The sequence below is a fragment of the Schistocerca cancellata genome, chromosome 3 (genome assembly GCF_023864275.1).
Source record: "Schistocerca cancellata isolate TAMUIC-IGC-003103 chromosome 3, iqSchCanc2.1, whole genome shotgun sequence".
Taxonomy (NCBI): Eukaryota; Metazoa; Arthropoda; class Insecta; order Orthoptera; family Acrididae; genus Schistocerca; species Schistocerca cancellata.
In genome coordinates, this window is record NC_064628.1 from 790,581,807 (window position 1) to 790,605,250 (window position 23,444).

At 44.0% G+C, this 23,444-nt stretch overlaps 1 protein-coding gene across 1 annotated transcript in view; it reads left to right on the top strand.

Moving 5' to 3' along the window:
- LOC126175844 (neprilysin-1-like) overlaps window positions 1-23,444 on the top strand; it is a 664,937-nt gene that overhangs the window by 590,851 nt on the left and 50,642 nt on the right. The window contains exon 9 of the mRNA XM_049922848.1: window positions 4,643-4,825. Within this exon, the coding sequence (XP_049778805.1) occupies window positions 4,643-4,825 (183 nt within the window). The remainder of the gene's footprint in view (window positions 1-4,642; window positions 4,826-23,444) is intronic.

Below are 23,444 nucleotides of genomic sequence, written 5' to 3' on the forward strand. Positions count from 1 at the left end.
GCAATATCCTTTCTTCCAGCAGTGCTACTTCTGCTACGTCTTCAGGAGAGCTTCTGCGAGGTTTGGAAGGTTGAAGACAAGGTACTGGCGGAATTAGTGCTGTGAGGGGAGGTGGTGAATCGTGCTTGCGTTAGCTGAGATGACTCGAGAACGGTAGCTCAGCGTGTTCGGTCAGAGAGCCGACTGGCCTCTGTAATACAAAAAACTGAGTGAAAGGACCAACAACGAACTTCCATGGATGTCATGTGACGTTCGTTACGACAAAAAAAAAATGGTAGAGCACTTGCTCGCGATAGGCAAAGGTTCCGAGTTGGAGTCTCGGTGCGACACACAGTTTTAATCTGCCAGGGAGTTTCATATCAGCACACACTCTGCTGCAGAGTGAAATTTCATTCTGGATTTACCATAAGTTGTCAAATGTGGCCCCAGGAGTTTTAGAATTGATCCGAATTCCCTAATTATTCAGTCACATTCTCGTCGCAAACATTTCGTGAAATCTGTGATAAGGTGTCCGATAGTTGAGATGAAGTGAAACTTCGGTTTCCACGGTTTTTGTCATCAGTTTACTTTATCAATTGCTTGTTGATTACAGACGGATGGCCACTTGCGTTGTCGTCATCAGCTATCTTATTGCTCTTTTATACAAGTGTCACTGATGACTTATAATATCTTCACTCAACACATTCCGTCGTCATTGAACACAAACTTTGCAGTCAGTGTCAACAGTGAGCGGTGCTTTTGCACTGAAACTCCTGTTACACAATAAATTTCACGTCTGAAGTTTTCGACTGCAATGCCAGTTGTGAGCTCCTAATGCAGGATAACGAGAAGCGATGAGGTTTTCTCGCGCTCTCAACACTAAACCCACTAACTTGCTTGCACCAGTGTAGCGACTATTCCGTTTCCCAGAATTCTCTGCCTGCTGCAAGAAGGTAGGAAGGACCGTTACAGTTTGACGCCCTGTCGACAACGGCATCATTAGAGACGAAGCACAGGCTCTATTTGAGGAAGGATGAGGAAAGATATCACCCGTGCCCTTTTCAAAGAAATCATTCCGGAATTTGCCTGGAGCGATTTAGAAACATCAAGGAAAATCTAAATTGAATGGCCGGCGCTACAGGAAAACGAAGTTTACTTTCCCCATACCCTCGTATACAGAGTGTCTCAAAAGTAACAATTCATTTTCATGAAAAACGTGTTTAATACGGCAAACATATGCCTGTACAACAAGGTCACATATGAGGCATTAAAATCGTTGAAGTTCAACGTGACCACCCTGCATCTCAACACAAAGAGGCCACCATTACGCCGTAGTCCAAAAAGGTTGTGTAGTTGGCCAGGTGTGACCCTGTTAACTGCCTCCACAATCTGATCACGCATTTGGTGCAGGTTACTGATTTTAATCCTGTGCACGTGGGACTTGACGTAACGTCACGCGAAAGGACCATGGCCAGGAGCCGAAACACTCGGTGAGCCTCTACCGATCCACCGCCCAGGAAATGTGCGCTTGAGGTAATCTCGAAGAACGACGGCATAATGGGGAGCAGCCCCGTCCGTCTGGTACACAACTAAATACAGAATTCCCTTAGACTCCAAATACAGCGTCAGGAACAGCTCAAGCATGTAAGGTAAACGGTATCTGATATCGTTTGCTCTGAAAAAAAAGTCGTTCATGAATCGTAGTGTCGATCATCGATAGCCATACGCTCAATTTCGGGGTGTTCTATCCCATTCTTACACCTCGTAAGGGTTGTTGTCGGCCCGTGTCCAGCAGGTGTGACGGTTCGCAAAACCGAATGTGTGAAACGTGGCCTTATCAAAGCAGAGGAAGTTATGTAACAGCTTTTCATTTTCCACGGTCTCCAAATGGTCAGTCTTATTTCCTTACGGGTCGCATAATCTTCCTACTCTATGTGATGCAATAGCTGGATGCGATACGCCGTCTTCTTCAGCTTGAAACGGAGAGTACTCCAGACAGGAGTTCGTGGAATGTACAGCTCACAGCTCAACCGGACGAAAAGAAGCACGTACGCTCCTTCCAGTGGCCTCCTCAATGCTGTGTACTGCGTTGTCAGAAGATGATGGTCGTCCAGGACGTTCCTCAGTATGCACACTTCCTCTTTGTCTGAATCTGTTGAAAAGAAGTCTGATATTGATCCTTGTTACTGGCTCTTTCCCTTATCTTTGACGGTAAAGCTGTTCTTTATACTACACTCATGCTCATAAATTAAGGATAATTGCACAATGTGGTGCCACACAACGTGGCACTACACAAAGCTGGTGCTAATAGCATAGGCACAAAGGGAACACACACGACACAGATCTGTAAGTCCACGGTATTGGTGATAAGTTGAGAAACCCGTCCCGAAACACATGTGCTACAAAACGCCAATTTTGCCTGCGCATGTACCCCGACATCAATATGTGATATCACCATTCACACGTACACAGGCCGCACAACGGGTTGGCATACTCTGGATTAGGTGGTCGAGCAGCTGCTCAGGTATAGTCTCCCATTCTTGCACCAGAGCCTGTCGGAGCTCCTGAGGTGTCGTAGGGGTTTGAAGACGTGCAGCAATACGTCGACCGAGGGCATCCCAAACGTGCTCGATGGGGCTTAGGTCTGGAGAACAGGCAGGCCACACCCCGCCTGATATCTTCTGTTTCAAGGTACTCCTCCACGATGGCAGCTCGGTGGGCCCGTGCGTTGTCATCCATCAGGACGAAGGTGGGACCCACTGCACCCCTTAAAGGCGGACATACTGGTGCAAAATGACGTCCCAATACACCTGACCTGTTTCAGTTCCTCTGTCAAAGACATGCAGGGGTGTACGTGCGCCATTCATAATCCCACCACACACCATCAAACCACGACCTCCATAAAGGTCCCTTTCAAGAACATTAAGGGTTTGGTATCTGGTTCCTGGTTACGCCAGATGAAAACCTGGGGAGAATCGCTGTTCAGACTATACCTGGACTCGTCCGTGAACATAACCTGGGACCACTGTCCCAATGACCATGTACTGTGTGTTCTTGACACCAAGCTTTACGGGCTCTCCTGCGACCAGGTTTCAGTGGAATGCCCCTTGCAGGTTTCTGGGTGAATAAACCATGTCCGTTCAGTCGTCTGTAGACTGTCTGGAGAAAACTGTTCCAGTGGCTGCGATAAGGTCCCGAGTAAAGCTACCTGCAGCACTCCATGGCTGTCTGCGAGCACTGATGGTGATATATCGGTCTTCTTGTGGTGTTGTACACTGTGGACGTCCCATACTGTAGCGCCTGGACACGTTTCCTGTCTGCTGGAATTGTTGCCATAATCTTGAGATCACACTTTTTGGCACACTGAGGGCCCGTGCTACGACGTGCTGTTTGATCAGCCTCCAGTCGCACTTGTATTCTACCCCTCATAACGTCATCAATATGTGTTCTTTAAGCTATTTTCAACACACAGATACCATTATCACGTCTGCACACTTACTCGCTGCCGGCCACTGTGGCAGAGCGGTTCTAGGCGCTTCAGTCCGGATCCGCGCTGCTGCTACAGTCGCAGGTTCGAATCCTGTCTCGGGCATGGATGTGTGTGATGTCCTTAGGTGAGTTAGCCGGCCGCGGTGGTCTAGCGGTTCTAGGCGCTCAGTCCGGAACCGCGCGACTGCTACGGTCGCAGGTTCGAATCCTGCCTCGGGCATGGATGTGTGTGATGTCCTTAGGTTAGTTAGGTTTAAGTAGTTCTAAGTTCTAGGGGACTGATGACCACAGATGTTAAGTCCCGTAGTGCTCAGAGCCATTTGAACCATTTTGAACCTTAGGTGAATTAGGTTTAACTAGTTCTAAGTCTAGGGGACTGATGACGTCAGATGTTAAGTGGCATAGTGCTTAGAGCGATTTGAACCATTTTGAACTCGCTGACATGCACCAAAACACCTCTGCGTATGTGGACTACTGCCAGCGCCACCGTGCGACGACCGCAGGTGAAATGCACCGCATGGTCATACCCCGAGCTGATTTAAACCCAAAAACCGCCCACCAGAGCAATGTTTCACCATGTATCAGCATTATCCTTAATTTATGAGCGTGAGCGTACATTGAGCATCTCAGAGACCTGTGAAACGTGGACTAGTTACAAATGTTTTCATGCACAAGAGTCATTGCGTTTCGGACACCCTAAATGCCGAAACACGTTTGTTTCAGGCAGAATGTACTGTGGTACATCCGCCTCCACAACAAATAATTAAACCTGCCCTCAAGCTGAAGATTGCTTTGAAGACTGCAGTGATTTACTAGGCATGTTACTCTTGGACGTGGTAGAGCCTTCCCATCTTCTGACCTTTGACCTATCGAACTACGATGGAGTCTGGCATGTTCACGTTAAAAAGTCACTGCGGAGGTTGAAAGAAGCGATAAATGAAACAAAAAACAAACCTACGACTGATTGAGGATCGAACCATAACACATTGTGGCACATTTTGTGCTACATCTGTATCTTATAGCAAGTTTGTTGAAATATTTAGTCTTGGTTTTGATCCTAGAATCATTACCCTACCCCTACCCGCTCCACACTCAATTGCAAGTACAAACACACACTGTGGTGTTCTCTGCCGCACGGGCCACTTACGCGGCAGCTGCCTTGCGCTGTGTGCAGGAGACGGCGCTGGAGATGATCCACACGATCCGCGAGGCGTTCAACGAGCTGCTGGCCGAGAACCACTGGATGGATGACGAGACACGGGCCGTCGCCAAGGAGAAGGCGGACGCCATGAACGAGCGCATCGGCTACCCGGAGCTGCTCACAGACCCCGACGAGCTCAGCAAGGAGTACGTCATGGTGAGTGCACGCCGCCAGTCATCATAATTATAACAACCATTCTGATGCTGTTCATATCGATTCCCCATGGTTTTATTACAATAATAAGCATAACCACCAATTCCGCATGCACTGTTAGATGAAGGTCATCTCTAGACTTCTCAGTTATCTATGCTGCTTCTTCATGTCTTCCAATGTCATCTATCCACCATCCATTAGGTCGCCATTTCGGCCTGTTATTATCTCTTGGAATCAAGCAAAGAACTTCCCCAGTCAATCTGTCGTCCATTAAACAGGCTACATATTGTGCACAACTGCCTGATGAAATCTCCAAGGGCTATGTGGTATTATGTTGCCGCAATGTTTCGACGAATTTGCAACTCGTCATCTTCAGGCGAAGTGTTGGGTTCGTTTCTGGATCGTTCCTTTATTGCTACTGCTCCACAGACTCTTCTTCCGAGGACGAAACGGGTGGCTCCACTCGCATGACCACGGAAGAGATCTCGCTGCATCCGGTGGCGGGATGGCCCTCCAGCGGGGAGGTGTCTGGACTACCTGTCTGTTCTCCCCTGCTGCCTCCGCCGGTTTCACATTCCTGACGTATTACTGGTAATGCCTCATCCCATACGCAGCCCAGTTAAAAACAGCTGTCCCGGTTGACGTGACTGTCGTTTACTCTTACTTCTAGTGCCTCTTTGATGACCGAATCACAAAACCAGTATGGCGCGGCCCAGCACCTGTGTCCGATCAGAAATAAACATGTGGCCTTCGATGATGCTGTGCTGTGCCACTGTATAGTTGTCGCTTTGGCCGAGGTGAACCGCTCTTCACATGACCTGAACAGTGTTCCGAGATGTATCGCTGTGTCTGGCCGATGTGCTGTATGCCACACTCGCAAGTGATGCTGTAGCCCTAGTTGGTCGCGCCCTGTGTTTGGGTAGGTTTCCTCCCCGCCTTATGGCCAGTCAGTCCACCACCTGCCGCGACATCTCTTCTGGAAGCCCCCGTTGGTCCTTCGGCGGACGAATCTACGGGCCAGCTGCTCTAAAGGGACAAACGGACATGAACCCAACGATTTGCCTGCAGTAAACGTTGCGGCAACACAACGCCGCGACTTGGCTGATAACTCGTGAAGATTTCACCAGGGAAATGGGTCTTAAAAGACTGCGGTCCAGTACCGCTCCACTCTCTTCCACTTTCGTTGCAATCACAACAGCGTCTTTTACTCTTGTTTGTTTTCCTCTCTCTTCTTGTAATTCCTAGTGTGTGTTTCTCCGTTTGCACATTGATAGTTCTTAGCTTTTTAAATATTTTTCGAATTAAAAATCCACCTCTTACCGATAAAAATCAAAACTGATAATACACACAAAATGTAAACTTTCCGTTCCCCACACAATGGAATTTTCGTTTCGAAATGCCTTCACAAACAAAGACGAAGTAAATATTCCAGAATTCAAATCGAGAACAGCTGTCAACATGAGTAACGTAGACGTAAATATGCTCGGAGTAGTTAAGCAACTTAAATCACTTAATAAACGCCAGTCTTCCGGTCCATACTGTATACCAATTAGGTTCCTTTCGGAGTATGCTGATGCATTAGCTCCATACTTAACAATCATATGCAACCGTTCGGTCGACGAAAGATCCGTATCCAAAGACTGGAAAGTTGCAGAGGTCACACCGATATTCAACAAAGGTAATAGGAGTAATCCACTAAATTACAGGCTCATATCGTTAACGTCGTTATGCAGCAGGATTTTGGAACATATCTTGTGTTCAAACATTATGAATTACCTCGAAGAAACCGGTCTATTGACACACAGTCAACAGAGGTTTAGAAAACATCGTTCCTGTGAAACACAACTAGTTCTTTATTCACGTGAAGTGTTGAGTGCTGTTGACAAGGGATTTCAGATCGATTCCGTATTTCTGGATTTCCGGAAGGCTTTTGACACAAGCGGCTCGTAGTGAAATTTGCTTGGTTGTGGAATATCGTCTGAGTTTGGATTTGTGATTTCCTGTTAGAGAGGTTACAGTTCGTAGTAATCGACGGAAAGTCATTGAGTAAAACATAAGTGATTTCTGGCGTTCCCCAAGGTAGTGTTATAGGCCCTTTGCTGTTCCTTATCTATATAAACGATTTGGGGGACAATCTGAGCAGCCGTCTTAGGTTGTTTGCAGGTGACGCTGTCGTTTATCGACTAATAAAGTCATCAGAAGATCAAAACAAATTGCAAAACGATTTACGAAAAATATTTGAATGGTGCGAAAATTGGCAGTTGACCCTAAATAACGAAATGTGTGACGTCATCCACATGAGTGCTAAAAGGAATTCGTTAAACTTCGGTTACACGATAAATCAGTCTAATCTAAAAGCCGTAAATTCAACTAAATACCTAGGAATTACAATTACAAACAACTTAAATTGGAAGGAACACATAGAAAATGTTGTGGGGAAGTCTAACCAAAGACTACGTTTCAATGGCAGGACATTTAGGAAATGTAACAGATCTACTAAGGAGACTGCCTACACTACGCTTGTCCGTCCTCTTTTAGAATACTGCTGCGCGGTGTGGGATCCTTATCATATAGGACTGACGGAGCACATCGAAAAAGTTCAAAGATGGGCAGCACGTCTTGTATTATCTCGAAATATGGGAGAGAGTATCTCTGAAATGCTACAGAGTTTGGGGTGGACATCATTAAACCAAAGGTGTTTCTATTGTGACGGAATCTTCTCACGAAATTCCAATCATCAGCTTTCTCCTCTACGAAAATATTTTGTTGACACCGACCTACATAGGGAGGACCGATCACCACGATAAAATAAGGGAAATCAGAGCTCGAACGGAAAGATATAGGTGTTCGTTCTTTCCGCGCGCTATACGAGGTTGGATTAATAGAGAATTGTGAAGGTGGTTCGATGAGCCCTCTGCCAGGCACTTAAATGTGATTTGCAGAGTACCCATGTAGATGTAGATAGCTCCATTTAGTTAACCGAAATTATTTGAGCAATTTTTACTCTTCCGTTTATTTCTATTATACCCCAGTCGCTGTACTCAGCAATGGCAGTAATGGCAATTGAATCTCAATGTAGACAAGTGTAATGTGCTGCGAATACACAGAAAGATAGATCCTTTATCATTTAGCTACAAAATAGCAGGTCAGCAACTGGAAGCAGTTAATACCATAAATTATCTGGGAGTACGCATTAGGAGTGATTTAAAATGGAATGATCATATAATATTGATCGTCGGTAAAGCAGATGCCAGACTGAGATTCATTGGAAGAATCCTAAGGAAATGCAATCCGAAAACAAAGGAAGTAGGTTACAGTACGCTTGTTCGCCCACTGCTTGAATACTGCTCAGCAGTGTGGGATCCGTACCAGGTAGGGTTGATAGAAGATATAGAGAAGATCCAACGGAGAGCAGCGCGCTTCGTTACAGGATCATTTAGTAATCGCGAAAGCGTTACGGAGATGATAGATAAACTCCAGTGGAAGACTCTGCAGGAGAGACGCTCAGTAGCTCGGTACGGGCTTTTGTCAAAGTTTCGAGAACATACCTTCACCGAAGAGTCAAGCAGTATATTGCTCCCTCCTACGTATATCTCGCGAAGAGACCATGAGGATAAAATCAGAGAGATTAGAGCCCACACAGAGGCATACCGACAATCCTTCTTTCCACGAACAATACGAGACTGGAATAGAAGGGAGAACCGATAGAGGTACTGAAGGTACCCTCCGCCACACACCGTCAGGTGGCTTGCGGAGTATGGATGTAGATGTAGATGTAGCCTAAATACAAACACTGAGTACAGATGTTATCCTTTTCTTATACGCTCGTATTTACTCAGACTTCGCGCCAGTTGCATAAGAGTGGCGCTAGTAAAGTCACTGTGAGGATACAATTCAGATTTGCTTCAAACGGTGGTGAGCGTTAGTTACCTCTGGGACTGGACGTGGTAAATTGATATTAGTGAAGAATGGCTATAAGCCGATAAAGAACGGGGTCGTGTAACAGCTCTGCCAGAAGCTGGATATTCCTTTCGCGATACTGCAGAAAGGCTTGGCAGACATGTAGTCACTGTACGTGAATACAGGCATAGAGCAAATATCTCTGGAGTGAGCACTCACATGCGCAGAACAGATTTTATGTTGTCAACATACATTGCCGGCCTGGTCGCGTGATCTCGGGACGTCGTGTGTTTGTCCGTATAGCGCCCTGTATATTTAGAATGTCACTACATCCCTAGAACAGACGGATTCTTTTCGTACGTGTCGTGGATTATTTATATATATTGCGCAGACATATAACAGTATCCATTTGATACCGGGAATAAACCAGCTACGTAACTTTTAAGGGCAAGTGATATTACATTCAGCTTCTTTGCGATAGGTGTCATAGTTCAGATGCACTCAATTTTTGGTAGTTTTTGGTATGATACCGCACTTTATAGTATTACAGAGCCTGACGTACATTTTTGCAGTGATAAGTCCTGCAAAACGACTTGACAGTACGTTAGTACTTTCGGACGAATTTACCACACATTAGCGATTATATCCCTGCTAATTCGTCCTTCTTTCTTGTATTTCTGCGTATTTATTTTCTCGTTTTTGCGACCTAAAGCACAATTTTTCTTACTGGTGGCACTTTGAGGTATTTCTTTAACGCATTTTAAGTACTTGCTCCCAGTTCATTACATAAATAGTATACTGCGTAATCTGTATACATAATTGACAAGTCACTGATAAATGCGTGGAGGATAGTTACTATCCTTCCTTTCACATATTTTTCTTTGCATCCGTAGCAACAACAGTAATTCACCATCGCTATTACACTATCAACAAACGGCGAAACACGACAAAATCTCTTGGTATTATAAACTTCAAACGCTGCAGAAAGCACACACGCACAGCGAAGTCCCGAGATCACGTGACAATCCTGGTTTAATGTTGACAACATGCGCAGAACGCAATGCTCACTCCAGAGATATTTACCCTATGAATACAGGCAGCGGTGGTCATGAGAATGTACGGCGGTAAGTGACCTGGGTTCCGGACGGCCATGTGGCACTACCGAGAGGAAGGATCATCGTGTCCGGTATATGGCTCTGGCGCATCGCACTGCATCTGCAATGGCATTCTGAGCAGCAGTTGTCACCACAGTGACAAAATGAACTGTTAAAAAACGGTTACTTCAAGGACAGCTCCGTGCCAGACGCCTTGTAGCGTGTATACCCACCACCACCTAAAGAGAAGGCCGCGGCGCGCTCTTGTGACGTCACGCAAAGCGGGCCGGGGTTGGCTTGGCGCTGCGCTTAAAGAATCGAGACGCACGGCCTGCAAATCATTGTCAAACGGTTTTACAGAACCTATTCCGTAAAAAATAATTAATTTCTGATATACTTTTAGCTTTATATGGCAGCTTCATGATGAAGTGCCAATCATTTCGATAATGGTCATAACTATTGTGGTATTTCACAGATGAGTATCAAATTTGAGAACGTTGCCATCAAAAATAGGGGTCGCTATGAATTTGTGTTTGATGCATATTACACATTCTATTGCTGAGTATGAAATACAGATGAGGTTTTGAAATTTTTGTAAAACTTTGGATCAATATCTGCTTCCAATCTCGAAAAAATTGAGCATCTGCAGCAACTTCACTTCCGATCGCAACGCGCGGGAATGAAATATTCATAACGCCTGTCATGTCTCGTAAACCGCTGGAGATAACGAAACGAGATCTTGGCAAACAAGAGGAGAGTACTTTGCCGAATGGTTAAAATAAGTAACTTTATCAATCGCGATATAGCAGAAACTATAGTTTATAATTCTTTTTTACCGGTAATGTAATTGCATAAGACTTATCAATAGCCAGTGAAAACGTACGAGTGCGGGATGTAAATAATATTGCGATATACATGGTAAAACCAGATACATTTGTGAAAAATGCACTGTGATAAAGTACATTCTTTCTGGACCAGACAACTATTATTTACACTCACTTGAAAAATTCTGCACTAATACAGTGTATAATATTAAATTCCTCTGCCTTCAGTATCCTAAATAAATTTTGTGTAACTGTTTATAGAGCTCCCTCAGGAAAGCTGGGTACATTCCCCAAGCAAACAATCACTTTCAACTCACCTCACAAAAACAATTATGCGTTGTTATTGTAATGTAAATTTTCTTTCCTGTAAAAATATGGCAGATTTTGAGCATAAGTCAACAGTGAAAATCTACAAATCTTCAGCAGACATTTGCAGCAGTTGGAATGAAACAATGTGTCAAGCTAAAAACGTCAATAATAAATTCAACCTATTTCTAGATTAATTTGTTCCATTGTTTGACACATTGAAAAATAACACAGATATGCTTCATACAGAGAGATCGCTTTTTAAACATGAAAACAGCAGTTTCAACATTCGTTAGCACTCATGCTAACTAATGCGAGAGTGAAAAACAACACCTACTCACAAATAGAGAATAAAATGTATCGGTAATGCGTAATAAAATACGAACTGTAGAGAAATTTAAACACGAATAAAAAGTAACACGAGCCACAAATTTATATTTCGTTTTAAAAATCAAAATAAAGCCACTTGATAACGAATACTAGGCCTATTTACTGCGAACTTTTGCTCACAATTTTAGTCAAATGTATCCAAAATGCAAGATATTCCACCAGAAAAAATAACAATTGTACTAGGTATATAGTTTTTACATACCTTCGTGTCCTCAGTGGGTTGGAAATTGTCCCGATGAATCGCTGAAAGACATTTCCAACGCAGATTCGCATCTTTCGGAAAGGAAAACAACATTACTTTTGGTCGAGTTCCGTAATTCCCACGACACCTTGGCACACAACACTTGTAAACCATGTTCACAGTAGCTTCACTACACGTAAACACTGTAATCGCTAGTTTTAAGCATGAATATAGCACTCGATCCAACAAACGTGTAGATAAACAAACGCTTCGAAACACAACATGGTGGCCCGCTTGGAGTGACGTCACGACCTGCTATGAATTTCGCGCCGCGGCCTTGTCTCTAGGTGGTGGTGGTATACCACGGGCCTCAAGCCATCGCCATTTGTAACTTCAGTGGTGTCAAGCGAGAGCTCATTGGAGAGCAGGGTGAAGGTCTGTTCTGTTTTATAATGAAATCTCTTCTGCCTCGGTAGGCCAGTCGAGGGCTGTCAACCAGTCTGTGTGCATGCTAGACACACAGGACATACGAGGTGCATTCAAGTTCTAAGGCCTCCGATTTTTTTTCTAATTAACTACTCACCCGAAATCGATGAAACTGGCGTTCTTCTCGACGTAATCGCCCTGCAGACGTACACATTTTTCACAACGCTGACGCCGTGATTCCATGGCAGCGGCGAAGGCTTCTTTAGGAGTCTGTTTCGACCACTGGAAAATCGCTGAGGCAATAGCAGCACGGCTGGTGAATGTGCGGCCACGGAGAGTGTCTTTCATTGTTGGAAAAAGCCATAAGTCACTAGGAGCCAGGTCAGGTGAGTAGGGAGCATGAGGAATCACTTCAAAGTTGTTATCACGAAGAAACTGTTGCGTAACGTTAGCTCGATGTGCGGGTGCAATGTCTTGGTGAAACAGCACACGCGCAGCCCTTCCTGGACGTTTATGTTGCAGTGCAGGAAGGAATTTGTTCTTCAAAACATTTTCGTAGAATGCACCTGTTACCGTAGTGCCCTTTGGAACGCAATGGGTAAGGATTACGCCCTCGCTGTCCCAGAACATGGACACCATCATTTTTTCAGCACTGGCGGTTACCCGAAATTTTTTTGGTGGCGGCGAATCTGTGTGCTTCCATTGAGCTGACTGGCGCTTTCTTTCTGGATTGAAAAATGGCATCCACGTCTCATCCATTGTCACAACCAACGAAAAGAAAGTTCCATTCATGCTGTCGTTGTGCATCAACATTGCTTGGCAACATGCCACACGGGCAGCCATGTGGTCGTCCGTCAGCATTCGTGGCATCCCCCTGGATGACACTTTTCGCATTTTCAGGTCGTCATGCAGGATTGTGTGCACAGAACCCACAGAAATGCCAACTCTGGAGGCGATCTGTTCAACAGTCATTCGACGATCCCCCAAAACAATTCTCTCCACTTTCTCGATCATGTCGTCAGACCGGCTTGTGCGAGCCCGAGGTTGTTTCGGTTTGTTGTCACACGATGTTCTGCCTTCATTAAACTGTCGCACCCACGAACGCACTTTCGACACATCCATAACTCCATCACCACATGTCTCCTTCAACTGTCGATGAATTTCAATTGGTTTCACACCATGCAAATTCGGAAAACGAATGATTGCACGCTGTTCAAGTAAGGAAAACGTCGCCATTTTAAGTATTTAAAACAGTTCTCATTCTCGCCACTGGCGGTAAAATTCCATCTGCCGCACGGTTCTGCCATCTCTGGGACGTATTGACAATGAACGCGGCCTCATTTTAAAATAATGCGCATGTTTCTATATCATTCCAGTCCGGAGAAAAAAAATCGGAGGCCTTCGAACTTGAATGCACCTCGTACACCTAGAGATATGGCCTGGGGTGCGATTTCATATTATAGCAGGAACACTCTGATCGTCCTACACACCCTGACTGCTAATATGTCGGTAAATCTGGCGATTCGGCCTGTTGTACTGCCATTCATGATCATCATTGGAAATCTGGAAAATATTGTGGTAAGATCCTGTGGGACCAAACTGCTGAAGTCATCGGTCCCTAAGCTTACACACTGCTTAACCTAACTTAAACAAACTTAGTAAAATTTCACGAGATAACATTGTGACACTCATTTTTCTCTGACATTTTGTGCGATTCGATCTTACAGCGGTCGTAGCCGTAAATTGTTAATTCCACGTTTCAGTATCTCTTGCATAGCCAACGACTTGAATTAAATTTCGTAAGATGTAATTGTGGAACTGAACGCTATTCAACAAGATAGCTAAAATACGCAACAAACGGTATCACATATGTAAATAATACATATCAATGTTTTCGTGGGGCTGTATCACAGAGGCTGAAACACTAGACTAACTTACACACTAGATCATACAGTATGCTTTTTTATGGTAGAAAATCAGTAAGCGCTGTAATCACTTTCGGATAGTCGTGACGGAAGGTTGCGCTTACGTGACGTATCACAGAAGAACGTTTTCGTGATGTTATTTTTATGCAGATGTGAATAAAACTACCCATGACCAAATCTCATTTTCAAATGTCCTTGACGACTTACTGCCTTTAGACTAGGAATTTTATGGGTTTGTAGGTTGCAGCTGCGTGTGTTGCCTTCCAAAACTACTTTCGACATGTTCTATTCTTCTCGCTGTCAATACGGATTTCTAGAAGTCAGAGGACTCTGAAATTCACTATGCGTGGTACGTAACTCATTTTTAGTTGTCCCCTTTGGCAACTGTTCAAAATATTCATTAACAGTTATTCCACAGCGACTCTAATCCAGTGTAATTCTTCTACTTTGTTGCTTTATACGTTTCATAAGCTCTTCTAATATTTTTACATCAAAATAGCCGTTTTCTTGCTCCAATTTCTGGCTTCAAGCGCTTTCACCACAGACGTCGAATTGACAAGATGAAAAATTTAACACAAATTGTTGTAACTATCTTAGGTGCATTACATTACAACTATATTTCAGGAACACTGCACTCAGAAAGTATTACTACTTTCTTTGAAATCACGCCTACCTTTCTATTTGTGTCTCACAGTAATAAATTCCGTCAGTTTTGATAACAGAGCCGTTATCAACCATGGAAAGTAAGTGCGTGGTGCAGGACAATGGACAAACAACTCCTGCGGCCATTACACTGGTCACTGAATGGGACCTAGTCAGTACCTTGTTTCTACAAAAGTTAGAGAACATTCCATCGCAGACAAAGAGGAATTTGTAATATCTACATGATCTGAGCACAGCAAAATGAAACTTCATAATCAACTATGGCTACTACAGTATTACTGAAGAAAGTATTGTTACAAGCTGTTATGACTTCCTTGCACACCGTGTCGTTCTTTAGTGGATACAGAAGCGAGGAATAGAAGCTGTTCATGGGCAGAGAATTCAGATGTTGATTTATTCCACTTTTAACGTCAAATACGCTGAAGCTCCAAAGAAATTGGTATAGGCATGCGTATTCAAATACAGAGATATGTAAACAGATAGAATACGGTACTGTGGCCGGCAACTCCTATACAAGACAACAAGTGTCTGGAGCAGTTGTTAGATCGGTTACTGCTACTACAGTGGCAGGTTATCAAGATTTACGTGAATTTGAACGTCATGTTGTAGTCGGCGTACGAGTGATGGGACACAGCATCTCCGAGGTAGCGATGAAGTGAGGATCTTCCCGTACGATCATTTTACGGGTGCACCGTGAATATCAGGAATCCGGTAAAACTTCAAATCTCCATCATCACGGCAGCCGGAAAAAGATCCTGCAAGAATGGGACCAACGACGACTGATAAGACTCGTTCAGCGTGACAGAAGTGCAACCATTCCGCAAATTGCTGCAGATTTCACTGCTGGGCCATAAACGAGTGTCAGCGTGCAAACCATTCAACGAAACATCATCGATATGGGCTCTCGGAGCCGAAGGCCAACTCGTGAATCCTTGATGTCTGTATGACACAAAGCTTCACGTCTCGCCTAGGCCCGTAAACATCGAAATTGGACTGTTGATGACTGGAAACATGCTGCCTGGTCGGAAAAGTCCCATCTCCATTTGTATCGAGCGGTTGGACATGTACCGGTATCAAGACAACATCATGAACCCGTTGACCCCACATGTCAGCAGGGGAATGTTCAAGTTGGCGGAGGTTCTGTAATGGTGTGGTGCGTGTGATGTTGGAGTGATATGAGACCCCTGATACGTCTAGACAGGACTCTGACAGGTAACACGTACGTAAGCATCATGTCTGATCACCTGCATCCATTCATGTCCATTGTGCATTCCGACAGACGTGGACATTTCCAGCAGGACAATTCGTCACCCCTCACGACCAGAATTGATACAGAGTAGCTCCAGAAACACTCTTGTGAGTTTAAACAGTTCCGCTGGCCACCAAACTCCCCAGACATGAACATTATCGAGCATATCTGGAATGCCTAGCAACATGCTATACAGAAGAGATTTCACCCCCTCGTATTGTTAAGGATTTATGGACAGCCCTGCAGGATTCACGGTGTCAATTCCCCCCAACACTACTTGAGACATTAGTCGAGTTCATGCCACTTCCTGTTGCGGCACTTCTGCGTGCTTGCGGGGGCCTTACACGATATTAGGCAGATGTACCAGTTTCTTTGGCTATTCAGTGTATAGCCGATAATGATGATATTCAGTTACTGAGCACTATAGTCTGAATTCTAATCGTAAATCCAAGCCATGGCCCGTAAAGAGAATTACCTCTATGTCAGATAAGTGACCTGGCCATAGATACTTAATGCTACCTGCGCATGACCATAATAGGTCTCTAGTCACTATGTGACTTGAATTTTTGCCGCACAATATCTGATCAAGTGAACATCCGCAACTGAGGAACATATTAGTAGAATAAAAATCCGCTTCAGTTGCCAATAATTTCTTAATTTATTGCACGAACGGTTTCGATGCGTAAAGCTTCATCTTCAGGTACCACCAAATAATTATGGGAACATAAATGGTTGGCGGTCGGACCAGTCAGTCATTGGGAGGGCAGGGGGGGGGGGTCACATCCGCGTCAAACAAACGTATGGGAGCATAGGACCAGGAACCACAGCGGCCGCTTGGACAGGTTTTATTTTTACTGGAATGGATTTGCATATCACACTCTACACAACATGAAAACACAAATCCATTCCAGTAAAACAAAACCATCAACATACACGTGCCCAGGTATATATAAAATCAGTTGTAATGGCTGTGAAAAATTCTATACAGGTGAAACAGGACGAAACAGGACCAAGCAGTGAAAACACTACATGTAATACCTATATGTTGTTGTGGTCTTCAGTCCTGAGACTGGTTTGATGCAGCTCTCCATGCTACTCTATCCTGTGCAAGCTTCTTCATCTCCCAGTACCTACTGCAGCCTACATCCTTTTGAATCTGTTTAGTGTATTCATCTCTTGGTCTCCCTCTACGGTTTTTACCCTCCACGCTGCCCTCCAATACTAAATTGGTGATCCCTTAAAGCCTCAGAACATGTCCTACCAACCGATCCCTTCTTCTTGTCAAGTTGTGCCACAAACTCCTCTTCTCCCCAATCCTATTCAGTACCTCCTCATTAGTTGAATGATCTACCCATCTAATTCTCAGCATTCTTCTGTAGCATCACGTTTCGAAAGCTTCTGTTCTCTTCTTGTCTAAACTATTTATCGTCCATGTTTCACTTCCATACATGGCTACACTCCATACAAATACTTTCAAAAACGACTTCCTGACACTTAAGTCAATACTTGATGTTACAAATTTCTCTTCTTCAGAAACGCTTTCCTTGCCATTGCCAGTCTACATTTTACATCCTCTCTACTTCCACCATCATCAGTTATTTTGCTCCCCAAATAGCAAAACTCCTTTACTACTTTAAGTGTCTCATTTACTAATCTAATTCCCTCAGCATCACCCGACTTAATTCGACTACATTCCATTATCCTCGTTTTGCTTTTGTTGATGTTCATCTTATATCCTCCTTTCAAGACACTGTCCATTCCACTCAACTGCTCTTTCAAGTCCTTTGCTGTCTCTGACAGAATTACAGTGTCATCGGCGAACCACAGACTTTTTATTTCTTCTCCATGGATTTTAATACCTACACCGAATTTTTATTTTGTTTCCCTTACTGCTTGCGCAATATACAGATTGAATAACATCGGGGACAGGCTACAACCCTGTCTCACTCCCTTCCCGCTACTGCTTCCCTTTCATGCCCCTCGACTTTTATAACTGCCATCTGGTTTCTGTACAAATTGTAAACAGCCTTTCGCTCCCTGTATTTTACCCCTGACACCTTCAGAATTTGAAAGAGAGTATTCCAGTCAACATTGTCAATAGCTTTCTCTAAGTCTACAAATGCTAGAAACGTAGGTTTGCCTTTCCTTAATCTTTCTTCTAAGATAAGTCGTAGGGTCAGTATTGCCTCACGTGTTCCAACATTTCTACGGAATCAAAACTGATCTTTCCTGAGGTCGGCTTCTACCAGTTTTTCCATTTCCATATATCAGCACCTGCTTTCTTTGGGATTGGAATTATTATATTTTTCTTGAAGTCTGAGGGAATTTCGCCTGTCTCATACATCTTGCTCACCAGATGGTAGAGTTTTGTCGGGACTGGCTCTCCCAAGGCTGTCAGTAGTTCTAATGGAATGTTGTCTACTCCAGGGGCCTTGTTTCGACTTAGGTTTTTCAGTGCGCTGTCAAACTCTTAACGCAGTATCATATCTCCCATTTCATCTTCATCTACCTCCTCTTCCATTTCCATAATATTGTCCTGAAGTACATCGCCCTTGTATAGACCCTCTATATACTCCTTCCACCTTTCTGCTTTCCCTTCTTTGCTTAGAACTGGGTTTCCATCTGAGCTCTTGATATTCATGGAAGTGGTTCTCTTTTCTCCGAAGGTCTCTTTAATTTTCCTGTAGGCAGTATTTATCTTACCCCTCGTGAAATAAGCCTCAACATCCTTACATTTGTCCTCTAGCCATCCCCGCTTAGCCTATTTGCACTTCCTGTCGATCTCATTTTTGAGACGTTTGTATTCCTTTTTGCCTGCTTCACTTACTGGATTTTTGTATTTTCTCCTTTCATCAATTAAATTCAATATTTCTTCTGTTACCCAAGGATTTCTACTAGCCCTCGTCTTTTTACCTACTTGATCCTCTGCTGCCTTCACTATTTCATTCCTCAAAGTTATCCATTCTTCTACTGTATTTCTTTCCCCCATTCCTGTCAATTGTTCCCTTATGCTCTCCCTGAAACTCTGTACAACCACTGGTTGTTTCAGTTTATCCAGGTCCCATCTCCTTAAATTCCCACCTTTTTGCAGTTCGACCATATATATAAATAAAACTAACTGAGTCAGCGCTACAAATACAATACGGAGATATATTTGACAGCTGCAACGTCAACGATGACATGCGGAAATAAGTACTCGGCATACTGTTACGAAACGAATTAGATATATAAAGTAAAAATTGTATACAGTAATAGCGCTATGTAATTGAAGATCGCTTGAAAATGACTATGCAAACTAAATAAATTTATCGCCTATCTGTACAACTCTTGAATAACGCTTAAAAAAATGGCAGTGTCCTGGTATAAATAAAGTGTCTTTAATTATTTTGGATAATTAAAACAGGAAATGTTTGAATTAATGATCTCCAAAACACACAATTATTTAAAAATTCTGAAAATTTTGGAAGTATTTTCGCCCACTTTTAAATCGAAATGTAAAGACGTTCTCCCCACCCTACGCTAAGTAAGAGAGACTAGAATGCGCTGATAGAGCAGGAAGTCTTCAAATCCAGAAAATGAAGAAGAGCTCGCGGTCCCCGCCTCACAAAAGCCGCTCTCGTTCTGGAGTGGCCTCATTCCGGGTCTCAGACGAGAAGCAGCCCCGCTATTCAGACCAAAGCCTCGGTCCTTCTCATTACCATCGTTTGCGGTGGAGCTCACTCTGCAGCACGCCGCTGCAATTGGAAATTCTTTCTCTCGCTTCAGTTGCAGTCCTATTAATCAAACCATTATCTCTTCGAAAGGTCAGGGAATTTCACAGAGCCTAATATTTTCATAACTTCTAAATGGGAATAAAGACGAAATCCCGAGCCACATGTCAAAATAACATCCTTTAACTTCTTATCATAAAACAATTATTAGTCTTATGTTGATAAATTGCAAGTTATGTCCATGTTCGGATACAGTATTACTAGTGTCCTGCTTGACACAGTAAAGTCGTATAAATATCTGGGCAAAGCGATATGAAATAGAATGACCATGTGAGAACTGTGGTAGGGAATGCGAATCGTCGACATATTCTTGAATACTGCTCGAATGTTTGGGATCCGTATCAGATTGGATTGAAGGAAGGCAGCGAAGCAATTCAGAGGCGGGCTACTAGATTTGTTATGGGTAGGGTCTAACAACACGTAAGCGTTACGGAAATTTTCGAGAACACAAATGAGAATCCTGGAGGAAAGGCAATGTTTATTTCGAGAAACATATTTGAGAAAATTTAGAGAACCGGCATTTGAAGCTGACTGTCGAACGATTCTACTGCTGCCAACACACATTGCGTCTAAGGAGCAAGAAGATACGAGAAATTAGGGTCATACGGAGGCTATAGACAGTCGTTTTTCCCTCGCTCTATTTGCGACTGGCACAGGAAAGGAAATGACTAGTAGTGGTTAAGTACCCTCCGCCACGCACCGCACGGTCTCTTGCAGAGTATCTATGTAGATGTATGTGCAACTGAAAAAGCCGATTTCACCATGGCATAACGCGTTTTGTCTTTATTTTTTTTTTAAAGACATCATCAGCAACTGCCGGCCGGAGTGGCCGTGCGGTTCTAGGCGCTACAGTCTGGAACCGAGCGACCGCTACGGTCGCAGGTTCGAATCTTGCCTCGGGCATGGATGTGTGTGATGTTCTTAGGTTAGTTAGGTTTAAGTAGTTCTAAGTTCTAGGGGACTGATGACCTCAGAAGTTAAGTCGCATAGTGCTCAGAGCCAGCCATTTCATCAGCGACTCGAAATATACTGCCTCACAAAAGAAAAAGTGAAACACGCAGAAAACATGGTCGGATGTAATGTAGCTTCGAATACGTACACACCATCAACAGGTATGTTAATTCTGTGTAACAGGTAGATCGGCCACTGGAGTGCATTTAGTGTTGTTCTTGTTTAGTGTTGTTAGTGGACCTCGTAGGGCATATAAGTGTCATGAACAGTGTCAGATGCTGAGTGATCACTGTGAAAGACATTGACATGCCAGGTAGTCTTCCAAAACAGCCCGACCAGCAGCTGACAGAGTTCAAAAGATTGTGGGTCTCCATTTGGTCGGTTGGTTGAATAGTGCCTGACCCAGATTTGTGGGGCATTCGTATGTGACAGTAGCCCAATGTTGTGCTGCATGGGAAGGTGAAGGCAGACATAGCCGTCGTCAGGGTTCCAATCATCCACGTCTGACCACCACCAGGGAGGATCGGCGTATTGTGTGTCAAGCACATCGTAACCGCTTCACATGTGCACCTTTCATCCGAGAAGAAGTCCCATCCGACGACGATGTGTCATTGGAGATGGTTCACAAACTCCAATTAAAAAGAATCGGACAGAAAATAGGTCGTATCCTTTTCAAAGGAACGAAGAGGTATTCGCCTTACGCGATTAAGGCTAATCCTGGGAAAACCTACACCTGTATGATCAGATGGGATGTTCTACATATCCTTCCGAATGTGAGTCCATTGTATTAGAGTCCTTGCACGATGCAGTGGCTGATGCGCAGTGACCAATTTGCGTCCAAGGCGCTGGGCGAGTTTGTTCTTTTGTTCGAAAGAGGAGGCGGTTAGTACACTACTGGCTATTAAAATTGCTACACCACGAAGATCACGTGCTACAGACGCGAAATTTAACCGACAGGAAGAAGATGCTGTGATATGCAAATGATTGGCTTTTTAGAGCATTCACACAAGGTTGGCGCCGGTGGCGACACCTACAACGTGCTGACATGAGGAAAGTTTCCAACCGATTTCTCATACACAAACAGCATTTGACCGGCGTTGCCTGGTGAAACGTTGTTGTGATGCCTCGTGTAAGGAGGAGAAATGCGTACCATCACGTTTCCGACTTTGATAAAGGTCGGATTGTAGCCTATCACGATTGCGGTTTATCGTATCGCGACATTGCTGCTCGCGTTGGTCGAGATTCAATGACTGTTAGCAGAATATGGAATCGGTGGGTTCAGGAGGGTAATACGGAACGCCGTGCTGGATCCCAACCGCCTCGTATCATTAGCAGTCGAGATGACAGGCATCTTATCCATACGGCTGTAACGGATCGTGCCGCCACGTCTCGATCCCTGAGTCAGTAGATGGGGATGTTTGCAAGACAACAACCATCTGCATGAACAGTTCGACGACATTTGCAGCAGCATGGACTATCAGCTCGGAGACCATGGTTGCGGTTACCCTTGACGCTGCATCACAGACAGGAGCGCCTGCGATGGTGTACTCAACGACGAACCTGGGTGCACGAATGGCAAAACAGCATTTTTTCGGACGAATCCAGGTTCTGTTTACAGCATCATGATGGTCGCATCCGTGTTTGGTGACGTCGTGGTGAACGCACATTTTAAGCGTGTATTCGTCATCGCCATACTGGCGTATCACCCGGCGTGATGGTATGGGGTGCCATTGTTTACACGTCTCGGTCACCTCCTGTTCACATTGACGGCACTTTGAACAGTGGACGTTACATTTCAGATGTGTTACGACCCGTGGCTCAACCTTTCATTCGGCCTCTGCGAAACCCTATATTTCAGCAGGATAATGCACGACCGCGTGTTGCAGGTCCTGTACGGGCCTTTCTGGATACAGAAAATGTTCGACTGCTTCCCTGACCAGTACATTCTCCAGATCTCTCACCAACTGAAAACGTGTGGTCAATATTGCCCGAGCAACTGGCTCGTTATAATACGCCAGTCACTACTCTTGATGAACTGTGGTATCGTGTTGAAGCTGCATGGGCAGCTGTACCTGTACTCGCCATCCAAGCTCTGTCTGACTCAATGCCCAGGCGTATCAAGGTCGTTATTACGGTCAGAGGTGGTTTTTCTGGGTACTGATTTCTCAGGATCTATGCACCCAAATTGCGTGAAAATGTAATCACATTTCAGTTCTAGTATAATATATTTGCCCAATGAATACCCGTTTATCATCTGCATTTATTCTTGGTGTAGCAATTTTAATGGCCAGTAGTGTATTTGCCACCTTTCGGCCAGTTGACGATGACAGAATAGAGACGCACACCCTGCCATCTTTGTCACACGGTTTCTGCAGAAACTATTTAATAAAAAAAATCATTTTCGGGTTACCTACAGCTTTATATGTCAGGTTCGTGCTCATCATTTCGTTAATGGTCATAGTTATTGTGATATTTATGTGGAAGTAAGACACTGAGCGAAATTCGAAAAAGTTTGCAATGAAAAGCAGGGGTCGCTATGATTTTGCATTTGGTGCATATTATATAAAATGTTACTTTGTATGAACCTAACATACTGAATTTTTCTTTAGACATGGGTGATGGTCTCTCTCTGTCATCAGTCTTTAGAAAATTGATGTGATGTAGTACACTCATTTGCCATCGCACTCTGACAGCGATAAAGCCACAGTGAAACATTCACAAGATTCCAAATGCTTCCTAAACGGTTAGAGATCTCGAAATGAGATTTTAGCAAATGATAACACACAAGGAGGAAAGTATTTTGCTGTAAGGTTATTATGCAAAACTTTATACTCTACCGTGTTACTCTGCCATATTATTCCGCTAATTACAGACTTTTTCGATGAAATAATGTAATTTTAAGGGCCATCGATATCTGGTGAAACGAGAAATGCTATGGGTTTT